This window comes from Phalacrocorax carbo, chromosome 12, assembly GCF_963921805.1.
Source record: "Phalacrocorax carbo chromosome 12, bPhaCar2.1, whole genome shotgun sequence".
NCBI lineage: Eukaryota > Metazoa > Chordata > Aves > Suliformes > Phalacrocoracidae > Phalacrocorax > Phalacrocorax carbo.
The window spans coordinates 17,837,003-17,856,303 of NC_087524.1; the positions used below are offsets into that span (position 1 = coordinate 17,837,003).

Sequence of the window (19,301 nt, forward strand, 5' to 3'; positions counted from 1 at the left end):
CCACTTAATTCAAGTGACTGGAGTTAGGGACACTGTAAAAGGGGACAGAAACGCTTACGTCCTTGATCCTTGTTTTCTGTCTGTGAAGAAAAGCGAGGCTGCTGTACAAGAAGCCCATTAAGTTTACAACCATAGTTTTGAAGTGAATCGTTGAAAGAAACACTTGTTTCCAGAGACAAAAACCACATCCACTTACATTAGTAGTCTTTTTATAATAATCTATATTGTTGATGTCTCTGGCTAAACCAAAGTCTGCTATTTTCATGACGTTATTTTCAGTTACCAAAACATTTCTTGCAGCCAAGTCTCGATGGATACACTGGGGGAAAAAAAGAAAAAAAAAAAGCCCACTGAATTAACTGCTGTAAAAGTGAAATCACCTCTACACCATAACTAAGTCTCCTTTACAGACTTTAACCCAAATCACAAGGTGAGAAAGTCACACATTTACTACAAGCCTGTGAAATATGATTGTCTTAATTACCGCAATCCATCCCCTCAGCTGGTGTTTCCAAGTTGAACAATGAACCCTAAGAAGCCTCTTAGAAAAAGCCTGGTTATTTAAGACATTTTGCTGAAGCTGGAAGCTTGGGTGGTGACCCAAACTGTGCCATGCTGTTTGTGATTCACTCTCAGTTACACATGCCCAGGTACAGGCATTGCAGCACTTTCATTACAAATACTGTTAATGAGCATTTTATTAAGTTCCTTCTCTTAAATTATATCATCTCACCAGAGCTAAAACTTGACAGTCTGGACCAGTGCAACTATTTTTAATATAAGAGATCTTACTATGAGATATATCCACAGCATATAATTTTAAACTAGGTGTCTAGGGTGTGTGTATTTACTTCAGCCATAAAACTATAACAGTTAAAAAAAAAAACCAAAACAAAACAAAACATACCACCCAAACCTAAAATAACAGAGTCTGTCTGCTTTTTAAACAGCTTTGATACTGAAACTAAAAATATTATCTCCTCAGAGATTTTTCCTTCATGTCAGCATTATCGTGAAAGCTTGCAAATGATTCTTGACACTGAAAGGATGTTGTGAACTGCTCTGGATATTATTCCTATGTTTAAGCAGCCTTATTAGGGTTGATGGCAGCAGAGGCATGGTAAAAAACATTGTATTTGGAATCCCCCCGGGACATTCTATTTCTTTTCAAGTTAAATATCCTTCCCCCCCCCCAATTTTGGATTACTCTTTATGTTGTCCTCTTTATTTCAGCATGTGCAGAGACATGCTGGACTGAACCTCTACAAAAAACTGTACAACAGCCAATTCCTTTCTTGCATTATAACTTGCCCCAGCAATTTTCTGAGATCTCTTATCCTGCAAGGGTAAAATGAGCCTACAAAGCTTCTGCTCCTCACTGGGTTAGTCATGGGGAACCGCCAGGAAAAACCTGCTCCAGCAATGCCTTAATGTGCACAGGACCATACAACAGTGCATGCTTTCAGCATCAAGTCAGGCTTCTAATTCAGCACCAGCAATGCTACGGTAGCAGAAACAACATAGGCCAGCCTTCCTACTTCCCTGTCTCTGTTCTAAAACCCTTCAATAACATCTTCTGAGACAGTAGGAACTCAATTCAGTTGCCCAAATAGAAGCACACGTCGTCATCTGAGATGGCCTGTGATATCCAAGGTATCTTGATGAGACTACCAGGGACGACACAGGACCTACAGCAGGTCTGCACCTTTCCAGAGTGGCAGGCTGGGGGTACCATAGAGCATCTCAAATGGCATGTAACATCTCTGAGTGAATACACCAAATGATTCAAACCCTGTTATGTTCTGTCAGTATATTTCTGCTTTCTCATACCCTACAGTTTTATAGCTGAGACTCTTCCTATCTTCAGAATGGTCCATTATTGATTTCTATATCTGACAGGTTTCATAGCCAACCCTCTGGCCCTAATGATCTGCCGTCTCTCTGCAATGATCTGGGCCAGTCCCTGTATCTGGAGCTCCCCTGTCATTCTTGTACTGTAACAATGGAGAGGACATGTCAACAGAATTTAAAAAGCATCCATCCAACTTAGGAACAGCATCCCGTCTCCAATGTACAGTTGCTTGTAAGACAAACAAAATTTTTAAGGCAAAAAGTAGACACCCAAAAATCTTCTTTACATATTTCTTTCCCCCACCTCTTTTTTTGTCTCAGTGAGCCATTTATTGGATTGAAATATCAAACACTGGCTTTCTCACAGTTCCTGCATGATGGAAATACTGTCAGAAGACCAGCTCTCTTATTATTCCAGCTCAGTAAATGGATCCCTAAGGGGAAAAGAACTAGTGAAATACAAACAGAAATGGTGGGATATCTGAAGAAGCGGAATGCGCAGTTTTACTATGCGCTGCCTTTGTTTTTCTTCTGCCCTCTGCCTTGTGCAGTCCCTCACATCTTGTCAAGTTCAGTGCAGCGCTCATCAAGTGTTTTTGCAAAGGAACAGGATCAAGGATGAAATGGCTTTGCCGCGTGCATCTGTGTGAGCGCCACTTCTTGGCAGTGTCCTACAAAAGCACTTCAGAGCTTCTCAGGTGGATGCTTGTTCACAAGATTTGCCAATCAAAAGATTCATATTTTTTTCCTTTCACAACCGTTCTGTTTTCTTGGGACATGGCCCATTACCAGGCAAATGTTTCATTAATCTTAGAAAGAGATATCCTAAGGTGCTTTACCTATACAATACTCACACTTCATTAGCATATTTTGTCTCGGTGTCATGCATTTCTCCCCGTCTACCCTACTACACTGAGAATTACTATTTCAAAATGAAAGGATAAAAGCAAAATTAGACCTCAATTCCTGCCCTCTAACCTCTACAAGCGCAGAAAAGAGGAAAAATTCTAAGTGCAGAGATGTACACAATATTTACTTTTAACCATCCATTCTGGGCCTTATTTTAGCAATGCCATTAAACAGATATTAAAAACTTTAAGCATATGAATTTTCCCACTGATTTTCAAGAGTATGGATTATGCAACTTGTTTGAGAAAAGGCCTTCTCCCAGCAAATTCCTGAACACAAACAAGATGAGAACAAAACTGAACACAAAGAAGTGCCAAACCAATACGCGTCATGCGCTTTGTGCAATATTTGCTCAGTTCTACGTACTTTTTGCGAAGCCAGGTACTCCATGCCTCTTGCCAACTGATATGTGCATGACACTAAGTCCTTGAATGTCATCTGCTCTTCTGGTACTCTGTTAATATCAAACGAATACTCCATCCCCGGGGGGCGGCGTGCTCGCAGGTACTCACGCAGGTTTCCTTTGGAAGCGTATTCTACTATAACATACAACGGACCTTTGGATAAACAGAAACATGTGAAAACTGGAGTAAGGTCAAAGGGTAAAATGCTTCTGTGTAAAGAAGCTTTTAGCATTTTATAATAAATGAACTGAATTAATAAATGTTTAACTGAAATCAGTAAGCACAACTTGAAAGAAAAGGCAGTCCAGACTTGGGGAAGTGACTGGCCCAAAGCTCCATAGCAGGATAGCGGCAGAGCTACCATTAGTGGCTGAAGGTACCTAAAGCCTGTCCCAGTGCCTACTCCTTCCAAACCATGCCATGTACTGAAAAGCAAGCATTTTCAATCAAAAAAATGCAGTGAGATCTCAAATAAGGGGAAGTGCATCTTAAGATTTTTTTAATTTCCAGAGTTTTATGCCATTCTGCATCACTTTACATGACATAATTAGCTTTTAATAAAAACACTGTGGTCTTTAAAGAGAAAAAGTGCTCATTTCAAATTCATGGGATACAAGTTCCACTAAAGCAAGACTGACAATTCAGAACAACAGGCATGGGTAAAACCCCTGTAAAATATCATTTTTTCCCTACAGCAAGGGGGATTAGAGAGTTTTCATACAATATAGTACCCTTTCTCGTATTAAAGCTGCAAGTATAATGAGAGACAGAAGTTGAAATATTGCTGCTAAGCTAGGGAAATATCTAAAAATCCCATCACGGCATGACTGCTTCCTTAAAAACTGTTGAAAAATTGTGACTAATGAGACTTTTGCAGACCTGCTGGAAAGTCCTGGTTAACTTTCTTTTCTCTACTTACCATCCTGGGTACAGGCTCCAAGGAGATTGATGATATTTTTATGCTTCCCAATCATCTTCATCATCTCCATCTCTGACACCAGGTCAGACAGGTCTTTTTCTGTAGCATCATCTGTACAAGACACAGGTTCAGTTCACATTTTCTAGCATGCCAGCCTGAACTTCACTAAGGGTCACAGCTGGTGTAAAACACATGTGCTTCAAAATGCAGAAGATGGGATTTGTTTTCCAGTATACACTATACATTACACAAAGTCATATGTTACGTCAACAAAAAATAGTCTCAGCCTCTTTGATAGACTGACCTTCTCTTCAGTGTTATATGGTAAGAGGCAATGCAGTAATACCTGATATAAAAATGCTGTCCTTAGCTATCAAACCTCCAATAACTATGCCTTTTCTGCAAACTAACCTTAGTTAAATTCAAAACAAATAGGCACCAACCACCTGGACTGAATGGGCTACAATCGACACATGGACAGCCTCTGATATGAACTAAACTAAAAGCAGAGACCCACACAATGCTAATACATCTCCTGCCCCTAAATACTCACTGCTTAAGATAAACAGGCTGTCAAGGGTGCAGATTTACACCCCAAACTGCTGAAGGCTGAGGTCAGCTATGTGCTCTTTGACCCCCACCACGATGACAGAGTTCAGATGCCACAAAAGAAATTTTTTGTGGATGAGAACTGCCATATCATCCATTCTGATCCCTAATCAGCCAATTTTCTTACCTTTCAACATCTTCACTGCCACAGTCACCGCTTCTTTTGGCCTGTCTTTGTCAATCCCCACTGCTTCAGCCATGACAACTTGCCCAAAGCAACCTTCTCCCAGGGGTTTACCCAGCGTCAGCCTAGAGGTGTAAACAAGAGATTAACACACAGCATCTGGTGAAGGGATGCAGCCAGTGAAATTCCAGGACTAAATATAAAAAAGCTTTCAACAACTTGCTGTAGCACGAAACATTTATCACATGGAACTAATGAGACTCTCGGTGTGCATCGGTTTTCATGCATGCTGCAGCGTGTTTTCTTAGGGACGACACAGCAAGCATCTCATATGGGCAGATCAGTTCCTAAACCCAGCTTTTAAGATCTCCCTCTCCTTGTAATAAAAGGCTGTACTCGATGGCTAGCGGGGAGACACAGTGCGGAAGGGCAGAGCTTTGAAAAAGCATCAGACTGTGGCTGAAATTCAGGAGCAGCCAGCAACACGCAAGCTTTTTCTGTCATTGTAACATGGCTGGTCATTGTCTTTTTCAAGATGACTGCACGGAGAGGAAAGAAAAACTTCTTTGCGTGTCTTGCCATGTGATCACTTTCGAGCAGCTGATAGTTTTTGTGGTAAAGGATGATATTAAGAGCAAGGGGATGTTTTAAATATTAACTCCTGTGATACAATGGCATGATGCAAACAGAAAGAAAAATCAAACATGCTCTCAGGCAGCTTGCTTTCTGTTTGGGGACGCAGGCCGTGAAGATTTGCCTAATATCTCTTGGGCCGAAGGGATTAGACAGGACAGAGACAGCAAGGCAGTAGACACCACGTTCAGGCGCAGCTGTGGGTAATTATCACACCCATTTCTCTTTCTTGTGGCTGATGAGGTGGCCAGACAGCCGCCTTCTTGTGGGAGAGAGGAGGAAGGCTGAAGGCCAGAGAAGGCTTGGGAGGGGTTACTGCTGTGAGAGCCCGGGCAAAGGCACTCGCGATGTTCACGCGTCATGAACAGCTGCCAGGAGCTGCCTCGGCTGCCACTGCCTCCAGCTCCGCTCTTCTGCTGCAAGTCCTGGTGCAGCTCACACAGAGGCAACACTTTCCCTGCCTGGCTGCACGAGCGGTGGCACAAAGGCGGCACCTCTGCCAGACAAATCACTTGGCAGATCTGAGCGTCCCTACAAGCCTTCTTCTCCACAGCCTCTCCAGCCACAGCAATTTAACTCTTCTGACATCCTCGCACATTCCCCCAGCGCTTTGATCCTTTAAGGGGTGAGACGGGATGCTTTATTTACCCACAGCTGGGTTAAGCACAGAGGCTGTTTCTTGGCTGCGGGCTTTTTGATGCCACAGATGTCATGTATGAGGGTAACAGAGGATGCCTCCTGTCTGCAGGACCCGGGCTCTGCTCAGAGAGCAGGAAGCAGAGACTGGGGGAAACTGAAACTCAACTGTAATCACAGTATCAACGTAATGACTACGCTTTTTAATGGGTTTCTTCACTGAGCTACACAAAATGCAATTTGTGGAACATATACTTGGTTGCAAAACCTGCTGAGCTCTAACGTACAGACACAGAGATGCCAATCTCAACTTCAGGAGAATAAAATGATAAAATAAAAAAGAAACTTCGAAGCCTCTGGGAAAAATCTTTCTAGTTCCAGTGTAAATGCTTAAGCACCATATTCAGGCTCTGTAATTTGCAAAAATTATCATCTAACTCCAGAAGTGGTGCCACGGCAGAAATCAGGGAGGGTGCTTGGCAGGTTTGATGCTGCTAACATTATCCAGTGCAGGGGCCACATTTGAATAAGCATTTTCATATCAGGGTTCTAAGGTCTTGGCTTTCCATGGTCAAAAGCAGGATTCAGAGATGAGATACATGTAGGGACTGTATACAAGCATGGACTTCTGTTTTCCCCCATGAAATACAGGGAGAGGTTGTCACACCATCAACAGAAGAGTGTTAGACTAGGGCTAAGTAGTTTGAAAACCCCGCTTATCTGCTCAGGCACAAGGCAGAAGTGAGAGGTGGTTCCTACTGAGGGCAGCCCGCAGACGCCTTGTCAAATGCGGTCTTTGCCTCAGTGAGAATTCCTCAAGCTGTTTGGGAATGGTTTCTAAAGCAAACATGAGTTTAAAAAGGTGCAAAGACTGAAGGGCAGCATATGCTATGCTGAGGTCATCCTGCATTTTCTCCAGAACTAAAATTGAATTTAGGATCTTGGCAGAGGACAAACATTTGCATTGGAAACTGGTTAATTTATGTGCTATTGCCCTGCTAGGACTAAAGTAACAAACCCCTCATTGTATGCCTCCTGCCCCCCAACCTAATAAACTGCCTCTAAATAGCCTCCTTTCATTGCAAATCTGCTCCACCTACATTTGTGCTGAATGCTGGTTTTAAATGTTTAGCACACTAAAATTTTCCGCATTTAGCGTAACCCCCCAGGGTATGGACTGACATACAGGCCCCCACTATTGACTAGAATACTGCAGGTGGCAATTACAGCATTTTGCACTAGTTTTCAGCTACACCATTAAAATAATTTCCAGAATAGTTGTCAGAAAGTTCAAAATTACAGCTCTTCTATCCAAAAGTTACAACACTGAACTTCGAAAGAGAACTGATCATAATGAAAGGTGTTATTTTCTCAAAGCCACCTAGACACTTCTTAAAAGTTAGTACTAACTTCAATATATAATCGTAGTTCTACCTGTGTTAATATTGTCTCTTTACATGTCTTTTTTATAATAAGAAATATAGTTACAGCTTTAATTAGGTTATTCAGGAGCTCATTTTACATGTTAGTTGACAGACTTTGAAGAAAATATTACATAGCCATATGAATTTGCATATATCAAGATTCGGTATGCTCTGTTTGAAACCTAATACTTTTAAGCCACAGAAATCATGTGTGTGTGTGTATGTACACAATATGCAAAATGTCCTACTAAATTGAAAACCATCACCTCCATTAACATAGGCTACTACAAAACCAACAGAACCTTACCCAGAAGGTCCTGACAGAAAGAAAAGATTGCCTAATATTCTATTACTCTAGACTTTCTCTATCACCTATGCACTATTTTATTACCTATTTTATAAATACTGACATATTAAACTTAATTGTTTGACCAAGAAGCATAGTTTAATGTACGGAGCTTGGGGAAATCTCAACTGCCCTTCAACAATGCTTGTATGTGGACATCTTTCCCAGTCTATATTATGTATATAGTTTTGAAATAACATTTCAGATTCAATCCTTTTGTAAGGAGTTACATTTCAGTAGGGTATCTGAAAACTTACCAGAAATCTGAAAATAAAATCAGAGTGACAAGCAGAGAAAATTCAGCTTCCATTTAAAAAAAGACTGATTCCAGATAATTGAATATGATCTTCTTCAGAGGAAGAGATTCATGTAACTGAGATTTTAACTAACAAAACCCTGGTTGACACTGGGAAAGACGTTTCCTCTCACACTGTCATGTTTTTCAGACATATGTAGGTAGTGTTAAGAGAAACACACTACATACTTATCTCTGGGAAACTCCCATTTTGGGTCTTCTGGCAATTCATATTCCGAGACTCCTGCCAGCATGGGGGCATCTGCAGTAGAGGAGAGCCGAGTAGTTATCCTCACCAGAGGTGTGTTGGAATTCATGGAGGAGCTCGAGTCGGCTGACACCTGTTGTTGCAATACAAGATGCAAAAGGGGAAGAAAAAAAAAAAAAAAGGCAGAGATGTAATCTTGACCCAATATCTGAAAAACAGCAGTACCTGATAACCATGCCAGCTCAGAGCAGTGATATTAGGAAAAGGTGGTTGAACCTACAGTCTTGTTTCTAGTGCACTATTCTCACCCATTCACCCTCCCTTGAAGCACAATATTGACTCTAACTGCTGCCAAAGCTGTAAGTCTGTCCCATAGGTTGAAAACCCTGTAAGTTTTTAATACCTTCATTCAGGAGATAAATTAAATAAATTTTTCTCTCTTTTTGTTTATCAAATTAATAATTTTTTCATCAACAGAGAGTATTTACATTGCCACACTCAGATACCTAAGTGGGCAGCTTATACCATGAGCAGAGATTACCAATCTCTCCCTTCTACTACTCACTTCTAGTTGTCCGTGTCACCATTTCTTTTCCCAAATCAGCATTAAATTTACAAATTTTTGATGTTACTATTAAATTTAAATTTTTAATATTTTAGTTTAAAAAATGGTATTTTTGTGAAGGCTCACGTATTTTTCATCAGTGCCAATGATCAAGGATACATGCATGTTACGGTGTAGGAAATGTTGGGTTTTCTCACACTGGCTCATGCCCTTGGGTCACAACCCCAGGCAACACTCCAGCTTTGGGGCAGAGTGGCTGAAAAGTGCCTGGCGGAGAAGGCCCTGGGGGTGCTGGCTGACAGCCGGCTGGGCATGAGCCAGCAGTGCCCAGGTGGCCAAGGAGGCCACCAGCCCCCGGGCTTGTGTCAGCACTGGTGTGGCCAGCAGGAGCTGGGCAGGGATGGGGCCCCTGTGCTCGGCCCTGGGGAGGCCCCACCTCGAATGCTGGGCTCAGGTTTGGGCTCCCCAGGACAAGAAGGCCCTGGAGGGGCTGGAGCGTGTCCAGAGAAGGGCAGCGGGGCTGGGGCAGGGTCTGGAGCACAAGTGTGCTGGGGAGCAGCTGAGGGAGCTGGGGGGGTTTAGCCTGGAGAAGAGGAGGCTGAGGGGAGCCCTTCTCGCTCTCTGCAACTGCCTGAAAGGAGGCTGTAGTGAGGTGGGTGTTGGTCTCTCTTCCCAAGTAATAAGTGATAAGACAAGAGGAAATGGCCTCAAGTTGCACCAAGGGAGGTTTAGATTGGATATTGGGAAAAATTTCTTCACTGAAAGGGTTATCTAGCATTGGAACAGGCTGCCCAGAGAGGTGGTGGATTCATCATCCCTGGAGGTAATTAAAAGATGCGTAGATGCGGTGCTTAGGGACACAGTTTAGTGGTGAACTGGCAGTGTTTGGTTTACGGTTGGAGTTGATGATCTTTTCCAACATAAACAATTCTATGTTTCTGTATTTTCTAAAAATTCAATATTGAAAGCATCAAAAAGTTATCACAATAATTGGGGGATACTTAAGTTTTCAGTTAACTGCATTCTTAATTAAAGATTCTGCAGGCAACGTGGAGAAGAGCTCCTAAAAAGAATTTAACATCTAGTGCTTCGAAATGTAGTTAACTTCGGAGTATTTCTCATCGGCCTCAACGTTTTCCTTAGAGCAAAGGTAATTAATGATATCTGCTTTGAAAAAGGAGGCAGCTATTCCACCCATGCAATGAAACTTGTTTTGCTGTGAATGGTGTATCTTCTATAAGGCTCTTTCCTCAAACTTGTCAGCAGACAGCAGGCTGCTGCTTGCCTCAGAGTTTCAAGTGAATACAAACACAAAACAAAAATGCTTGTATTGCCAGTCTTCCCGTCCTTTAAGTATGACTCCTCCTTTTCTCTTCAGGCCATGATATTCTTGGCAAGCCCAAATCTGGTGGCTAAGGCGGGATGAAGGTTGTTTCACAATGCCATTGCTGGTACCCATCCTCACATCAGGTGACCAGAGGTGCTTCTCTGCCAGCATTACTGGGACCCTGCCCAAGCTGGAAGCCTAGAGCATTAGAGTAACTACCTCTCTTGACCTTCATCCTCATCACCTGGAGTCAACTCTGACATCAGGGTTGCTTATGTAAAATGTCACCAGGCTACAATTTTGTTCCACAGGTCTTATAACTACATTTTTAAAAAAGCAATTATAAGCAAACAGGTCCCAATAGGATTGAAGTGCAAATCAGTGACACACAGTGATATGAACACAAAATCCTCTTGTCTCTATGACACCTGGTAAGTCCAATTAACAAATACCGTGTCTCAGCCCACAGATTTACTCGAGCTCCTCAGAATGAGGCTAAGAGGCTTTTGCAAGTCATGCTTTTACACAATGTATTTTGACAAGACAAGGCTAAGGCTCTCAAACAAACTTCTCATCATGACTCTGACCACCTGTTTTGTTTGAGAGGTCTTTTTGCAGGTATACGTCCTCAAACCCATCTCATCAAATGGGTTTGGCTTCTTGACACATTTTTCTAAGACCAGAGATTAAGACTGGAAAGAGGTTTCATAAGGAAGAAGTGTTAATGATTGTTATAAAAAAATTAACCTTGGTAACCTGTTTTGCAGCTGACAGTCCTTTCTTGATATCAGAAGCTCCAGCTTCTGCATGCAAGATGTGGTGTCTGTGGAACAAGAGAGTATAACTGCGCAAATAAGGCTACCATTCAAAAAAGAAAGGTGGACTGCTTTCCCCCTCATTCATCCCACCAGCACTAATGTTAATATTTACTTTCAGCAAATATAAGTACCTGACACATTCCTCTAGGATAATAAATACAGTGACCACTTGGGATACAAACAGAAAACTACTATTAAGGCAGACTATGTAGCTCTAAATAAATTTGTGAGCGAGCACTGAATAGAATCCGAAAGAGAGATGCTGCCAAGCCCAGTGTACAGAAAGGAACACACCTGCTGGAGCTGCACAGCAAGCCAGCATGGGAGCCAGGGCTGGAACTAGACTTTTGACTTTTATGTATTTTTTGCCAATTTTCATTATTTCATTAGGGTTTAAAAATGATGCTTCATGAAATGAACTAGCTCAGCGCTAAGAAATGTGCAGATCTCCATGAACCATGTGGCAACTCCTCTGTCCCCAACACCTTCTCCTGAACTTCACTTTTCTGTTATTGCTGGTGCCATTTTCTCATCTCTGACCGCAAACCTACTAATCCTCTATGACCACTTGCTCCTTATTTCTAAAATACACCGCTATCCTCCAGCCATTCTACCAAGGTCTTTATTCAAGTCTTGGTTCTTATTTGTTTATTTATTAAGATTGCCTTTACTTCCTTGCCTTTCTTTGCCATTATAGCCATTGTTTTCATGGGACATAAGGAAGGCATGGAAGTGAAGCTGCAAAATTTAGGTGATATCCTTTGTGTATCAGAAATGCCCAGAATGTTCTGGGGTCTTTTTTTTCCATGAATACAGTATTCGTAGTAGACACTGTTCAGATCTCTGACACAGTTTCGTCTTTTCATGAGCTCTTACACTCACAATTCAATAGTCTTAGCATGGTTAACACCTATAAATGTAAACTTGCAATAAACTGAAATACTCCGGTGATGCATTTCAAACAAAAGTTAAACAGTAATAATGTACAGAAAAAAAACCAGATGAAAGACTCTGCCAATTTCCCTTTTAACACAATTGCACATTTACTTCACACAATAACTGGATGATTGGCTGGAGATGCTGTAGGTAACCAAAGTGCATTAACGTGGATAGGAATGATGAGAAATCCAGAGGAACTGCTCAGTGTCTGGGAGAAGAAAAATGGACTGCACTCCCAGGGAATATTCTTCTGATTGATTAACTGGAGCAGTACAGTTACAGGAGCTCAAGGGCTATAAAAATCTGGTCCAGAAAAGATGAAGCCAACCCAATCTGGCCTGTGGTTGGAGATTTTCTGTTTCAAAACAGCCTTTCACCTTTTCTGCAACAATAAAGAATTAACCTTTGAACTCATCCCTTAAGCATTTTTCTTCATGGCCTTAGAGTGCACTGTAAAACAATGAGGGAAACCCTACTTACTCCAAGGTCAGCAGACATGGTCAACTTTAATCTACATGTACACGTTTAAGTAACAGCACACAAAAAGCCTTTTTACAGCTTGCTACTTTCCCCTTTTCACCTGCAGCACCCCTCTCCAACCCCTTACCATTCAGGTTCCAGAACCAGTGACACTCCTGCCATGAACCCCACAGTTCAGCTTGTGGACTTGCTTTCAAGTATGTGGATGCTCTTTTTGCTTTCAGTTATGCAAAGATTCAAGGTACACGGGACACAGGCATAACAGAGGCCATATGAGTTTTTGCAGCAAGCTTGTAATTGTACATGGCCAATATACAGACTCCAGGTGTAGCAGGTGCCAAGAAGCAGCAGCTGGACATCTAGTCAAAAATGCATGAGCTTCTTGGGCAACCACCCAGCCCACCAACATGGGCTTCCTAGAGATAAAGGAACAAAGCAGAGCCAGGGCAGAGAAACAAGGAAGGGCACCTGTTGTAGGTGAGTTAGACATCTTCAAGGCCTACTCACTGTGTTGGTGATGCCCGTTTTAGCGATGACACTACACTAAGGAGGTATTTTGAGTGCGAGGAAGGCAGAAGTCAGCTTGACTTGGGCAGAACAGTGAAAGGATTGTTGTGGTATATGTTAACCTCAACAGGAAGGTGGACCTCCACCATAAAATATTCTTTGTATGCTTCCTTTCTGTTTTTAGGAGGCCAAAAAACAAGAAAAGTATTGGCCTTAGACAGATCTTTAGGTCCAAATCTGCACTTCAGAAGGAGGAAAGCCCACTGTGTCCAAACCTTATGCACCAATGCATTATTATATCCCCATTTTAACAACATATTTGTCCTTCAGCCAACACACTATTTAACCAGCTCTGAGATAATACCTTACAAGCATTTTTAAGCAGAAGATCATTTAAAACAAACAAATCTTTGCTGGAATCTTTTAATGCCATGTGGCAAAATCAGCTGCAGAGCAGTGTGTAATTGTCTGCAATGGATTATAAAGGGTGTTTTCCTCCACTGATGATTTATACCATATCCTGAAGCCTAGATCTGTCAGTTTTGGCGCTCATGCTGTGAGATTTTAGCAGCCATGCAGCAATTTCCTATAATTGTCAGTGTTTTTGAAGACCCTGCTATAAAGTTAATTTGAAGTCACATGCATATATGTATATAAATACAATTAGTAAGTAATGCTATTAGCTATTAATAAAAAGAGTCCATCTGTGTGACTGGATCTAGGACAATACAAGGTTAAATGTGCTACATGAAACTGAGGATTCCTAATGTTACGACAATTTAAATCACATGCAACACCACGTCATGAAAAGCACTCCTTTTGAAACGCTTACACAACAAAATAACAAACAAGTGAATGGTTTCTGTACAGAGAAATCCAAGGATAAAGCAAGAAACTAAAATAGGTAGTAAGGTAAATTCCTTGCAACATATCCTACTAACAGCTGTGTATTAGTATTTTATTTCAGAATCTGTTCCCTAAAATGAACTATATTTTTACAGCTCAATACTATGTTACTTTACTTGTCCCAGGTTACTTTTCTTTTTTTCGGGTTCTAGCTGCCATCATAATTTTTAATTACCTATTTTGCTTGGTGAGGTTAAGTCTTACTTTAAACCAACCAGTCTTTGCTCATCACAAAAGTGCTTACTGTATCTTTATGAAGGATTAGAATAAAAAAACCACAGTAGATATAAATTAAGGGGAATGTATTTAAAATACTAAGCATAAGAAGCTGATCCTCCCTATTTAAAACATACATATATGCCCTGAGTCAAGGAGGTCCAAATTTGACAGATTAACTGCAATAGGACTAATGAAATGCTCTAGTGATGGCAAACACTTGTACGTGACTTTGGGCAAGTCACAAGAGATGGGACATTCTATAACTACTAGAGCAGCACTACGTTTTTGTCTGTTTTAATTATAATCTATTCGTTAAACACACACACACACACACACACACAAAAAAAAAAAGCATACAAAATAGGTGTATATCCTGTTGAATGTTACTCTCTACCCATTGGTTCAGTGAACCTGTCACCTAAAGCCTATGCGGGAAATTGGCTTGTGATGTTCAATTCCACAAATACTTCTTCCCACTCTCTCACACACTCGTACTTCTATGCAGAACATGGCTAATACCAACAGAGCACTGCAGGTCTCTGTTTTTATATAAAGAAGAGGAACTGCTTGCTGATTCCCCTGACTACCAGTGATCCTAGGGATGCTGAGGATTGTAGAGGGAGGGAACTGATAATTCCTGACTTCATCATGACCCTTCCTATGAATGTGAAAAGAACTGCATTTTGGCAGGAAAAAAACGCCTGCATGTGGGGAATGATAAAATCCTGTAGTAGCTCAGACTACATAGTGTATGAGAATCCAGGCCTGCAAACCAAACCATATGTTACTCAGCAAGACTCTTATCCCAGTTAGACAAGATGGCATCACAGTCATGTAAATGCCTCTTCATGAGCCAGGATTATTTTCATATCCAGATCCTTAGGGAGCTTGATCCAGCAGCAGAGAGCTTTGAAAGCAATATCAAGAATTCCCCAATCTACGGCCTCATTTCTCTGGAATTCCAACAAATCCCATCACCCAGCCCTGGATCTCTGCCCAGCTCAGAGTCTACCTGCCACGATCATCTCCCCTGTTCGTTCTCACCCATTCTCTCAACAACTTGGCCACTGTCTATTCCTCCTACACAAAGCACAGCACAAAGGCAAGGGAGAACCTTCTGTGATCAATACATAAATAAAGGTCTAATGACAAAACCCCACCAGGCTTTAAATACAATCCTCTGAAATACAAATAAACTGAAACAAGAAAGTCAGCCTGGTGGTACAACATAATAATCCAGAAACACATACCCATTGAATAAAACACCTCCTGGATTATTTTTTTAATACTTGATTTGTGACAACAATTCTGAAAACCAAAACCAGCTTTAAAAGCTGCAGAAATGAAACAACTGCTGTGGCCTTAGAGACCAAGGAGATGCTAAATGAAAAATAAGGAATCTTCACTGCCGATGAGCAAGTCTTCAGGGCCTGCTTGTCTCATCCTGCCTCTGCAAGCTAATCCAAACAGTTAGTGAAATCATCAAAACAGAAATACAGGTTTAACACTTATAGTAGTTACATTTTCCTCTATGAAAATATTAAAGCAGAGAGCCCTTCAATGAGGAACTCCTGTTAATAAGAAAGTACTCAGGAGAATTGAGAGGAGTAGAATTTTTGCTTATGGGTTGCAATAGGATTTGCACTTTCAAATATATACCATTTTCAAAAAATTATTCCCACTTTTAAAAGCAAAATGCTGTTTTTGTGAAGTATAGAAAACTAAAATAAACCAACAAAACCCTGACAAGCATGTTTTAAAACAGAGATTTTTTTTCTCTGTGAAAACAATAGCTTTGGAGGAGGTCCATATTGCATCATTTAATAGTAAATAACTAAACTGAGGGCAGTGGTTGGCACCGCTGTCACACACAATGAAATAACACTCTCCCCCTAAGGAACCATGTCCAACTGACACAGCTGAGCTCACACCAAACCCTAGGTATTTTTTAGGCCATCAACTTATCTCTGAGTCATTATGATGCTTTTATATTCAGGCAGAAATCTAATAAATGTGTTTTATGTAAGCAGCTGATATGTATTTCTCTCTGGTTAAGTATACAACATTGGAAAAGCCTTCTTTGTCCAGAAAGCTACAGACTTTTAGCCATAGAGGTGCGAAATTGCGCTGAGGGCTTCTCATCACACTTTCCAATATGCTCAGAGTCTGAAGTCCCTCTTCTTCCCAGTGATTTCCAAGCAAATGAGTAAAACCATAAAATTACAAAAAACCAAAAAGTGGCAAAGAAAGTCAGAAAACACAAGAGTTAGCATTTTTGCTCATAAAACAAACCAAATATTTTTCAGATCGGACAAAGTTCATGTCCCCCACCTCAAGTTTTTGTAAAATACTAGACTTTAGAGGAAAACACCTAAAGCATTACTATTCTGCAGTATTTTTAATCAAGGAGATTCAGAAACCATGAAACAAGGGTTCAAAAAAAAGTAATGCTGTTCAAAATCCCAAGACCAAGCTGCACCCTAACTCTGTGTGATCATGCATCTAAATTTCAAATAGTTACCCACACTGAAGAACTATTTTAAATGTAAATGCATTTCTCCGACAGTGATAATATTCTGGACAGGCTGTAAAAACAATCTGCAGAAATTCTGTACAACCTATTCATGGTAGAGACAGACCCGAACTAAACCCTCATATCCAAACCCCCTGACAAGAGCCTGGATCCAACCCCCACGGATGGTCCCTATTCTGAATAATGAGGGGAACCACTGCCTCAGATGCCAACACCTGTCCACCTCTCAGGGCTGAAACCTGGGTGCGGATTTGGTGGGTTCACAGGTCTATTCTGAAGATCTACAGCAAGAAAATCAAAACATATTAAACTCCAGCTTCAAAAGAAATGAGTCTTTCAGGAGAGGGCACCATGTGGGAATAGAGGCTGTTTTGCCAAGTGATGGCCTGTGACAAAGCCAAAGTCCTGTTACTTGTTTAACTGGTTTGGTGCTCATGGTATTGCCCTCTTCAGAAACGCTCATTGCTGGCCACAAGCAATTGTAAAACATAATTCGTTCAATGCTTTTGTGTGCATTTTAAATCTGACATTTGCTTTTGTTCCTCGCTCAAAAGCATCAGTATCTTAATCAAACTGTCGGAGATCTGATATAGTATCTCCCCTATTTTTACTTTATTACAGTCTTTCTTCTATTTTGGGGTAGTTTCTGCATGATTAACTATTAAATTCCCTCCCCTCAGTCTTCAAAATCCTTCCTGAAAAATACCTCTCTGCATCTGGTACCTAGTTACTACAATAATAGTCACCTTAGAAACATTATAAATACACAATTAAATAGGATTCTGTTCCAAAGTCCATTAAGTCATTAAAAACACTTCCATCAACTTCAATGAGCTGTGGGATCAGGCCCCAAAACACTTTAAATACATTTTTTCCGTCAATAGACTACTAATACAGAACATATTCCTTTTTCTACATTTCTCCTCTAACATCCCTGCCCTGATTTCTTTGCCTTGAGACACACACCGCTGTGTTAAGACGTACTCTCTTCCCATGCCAGTCTCCTGGGTGCAGACTAAATCACACCCCTACCGCAATTTGGTACGATGCTTATTTATTCCCCTTTCCAAAGCTTTCATCAGAAGGATGTGCTGGCTTAGTAGTTTGGTAAAAGTTTTTTAAACTCTTTATCTACTTTCTGTTACCTGTCTGCGCAGAGGGATTCGCTTTGTCAGCTTATGGACAGCGGGCTGGCTGCTGAAATCGGGCTTCTTGGTGGTGTTCTTCATGCGACACAGGATGACTGTCAGCACCATGCAGGCAATTAAGAAGACCCCTATGCAGTAAATTGCTATTTCCAGGTAGTCTGGAGATGTTGTATATTCTTTTTCTTTTTCAGGAGCTGGATTGGAAGTTTTTAGGAGGGAACAATCATGCCACAGAGTTAGCACACGGTACAAACACAGTTCAGTACAGTGCTTGGAACAACTTGAAATGGTAAAATATCAGCAATTCTGGAAGTGACTATGAGGCATACAGAATACTGTGAACGTTTAGGCCATCTTGCAATCTGAGAGTAATTCCTCTTTCTAGATCACTGCTTTGACTTCTCAGTGTGCCATTGGGTGTGAGCTTGTGCATGTATGCATATGTATACAGACGGATACATGTCTGCCTAGATAGGTAGATACATTGAAACACTCGATAATCAAGCATAATTTTACAGGAAAAAGGAAAAAACTGAGGTGTTCAAACTAGGCTCAGGTTCATTTTGTTGCTCAAGTCAAACTTCAAAAGCACTGTAGTTCTTTTTAACCACATAAAGACACATCTAAAGATAAAATATTGTAACAGCTAGCCTAAAAGAAAAGTGTCTAAATCACAAATAGACATTTGGGCTTGAGCCTGCATTGCCTGTTAATCTAAAATTTTCACTGGGATCTCAAAATACAGAGGGAAGGCAGGATGAATCAGTCCCTCATCATGTTTCTAAACTCAAGTTAGGGTTTTCAAGAGTGTTTCGAGGACACAGCTGCACAACTCACTGCAGTTCATGCCATATGCCAAACTCTCCTGAGGTCCTTTGAAGAGCTCAGTGTCAAATTAAAAAGCATAGCAGAAGCGAAAGCTGAATTGCTAGCAATACGTTAATTAATGAGTCGTCTTTTGTGAGGACCGCATATTTCAAGTAACCTCACCAGTGATTACCAGTCTATGAGATTATATTTTAGTGGGAGTGGTTCTACATAGCTGTTTCTCTGATTGAAACCGTTTTGAAATTATCTTCAAGACAGTTATATGTGCAAACACTGTCCCTAATCCCTTATCTGGGATTCATCCCCCGGATAAACAGCATTCCACAGCAATCAGCAGTCATTCCGCAAGCAATGCATGTTCAAGCTGAAATTTTCTTGTGCCTCACTCTAGGCTTATAAAAATAGTTCAGAAAACCAAAGAAAAATGGTTAAAAGTCCTGTTCAAGCACTGCAAAACGCAAACACTGCTAGCAGAAGCAATCTCTACACAAGTACTGCTTTGCCTGCTTGGTGACAGACCATGCAGGCTCGGTGTTCACATAAGAGTGAGACGTAATAAAGTTGCCATGTTCAATATATTTTAGTAAAGAATAAGAAACTATCTGCATAAAGTGGGAATATTTCACTCCTGTAATATGAACCTCAGCAATATGCACATGCAGGTTTTGTACCT

The 19,301-nt window shown here is 41.0% G+C and overlaps 1 protein-coding gene across 12 annotated transcripts in view; it reads right to left on the minus strand.

Annotated features, from left to right (window-relative positions):
- FGFR2 (fibroblast growth factor receptor 2) overlaps positions 1-19,301 on the minus strand; it is an 86,352-nt gene that overhangs the window by 9,706 nt on the left and 57,345 nt on the right. For 9 of the 12 annotated variants that reach the window (XM_064464296.1, XM_064464304.1, XM_064464302.1 and 6 more), the window contains 6 exons: positions 17,791-17,994; positions 8,340-8,490; positions 4,820-4,941; positions 4,084-4,194; positions 3,127-3,317; positions 197-319 (listed from right to left, as the gene is read on the minus strand). In XM_064464296.1, coding sequence (XP_064320366.1) covers positions 197-319; positions 3,127-3,317; positions 4,084-4,194; positions 4,820-4,941; positions 8,340-8,490; positions 17,791-17,994 — 902 coding nt within the window. Of the gene's footprint in view, positions 1-196; positions 320-3,126; positions 3,318-4,083; positions 4,195-4,819; positions 4,942-8,339; positions 8,492-17,790; positions 17,995-19,301 lie in introns of all 12 variants that reach the window. The other 3 variants (XM_064464297.1, XM_064464306.1, XM_064464299.1) reach the window with 1 other exon arrangement.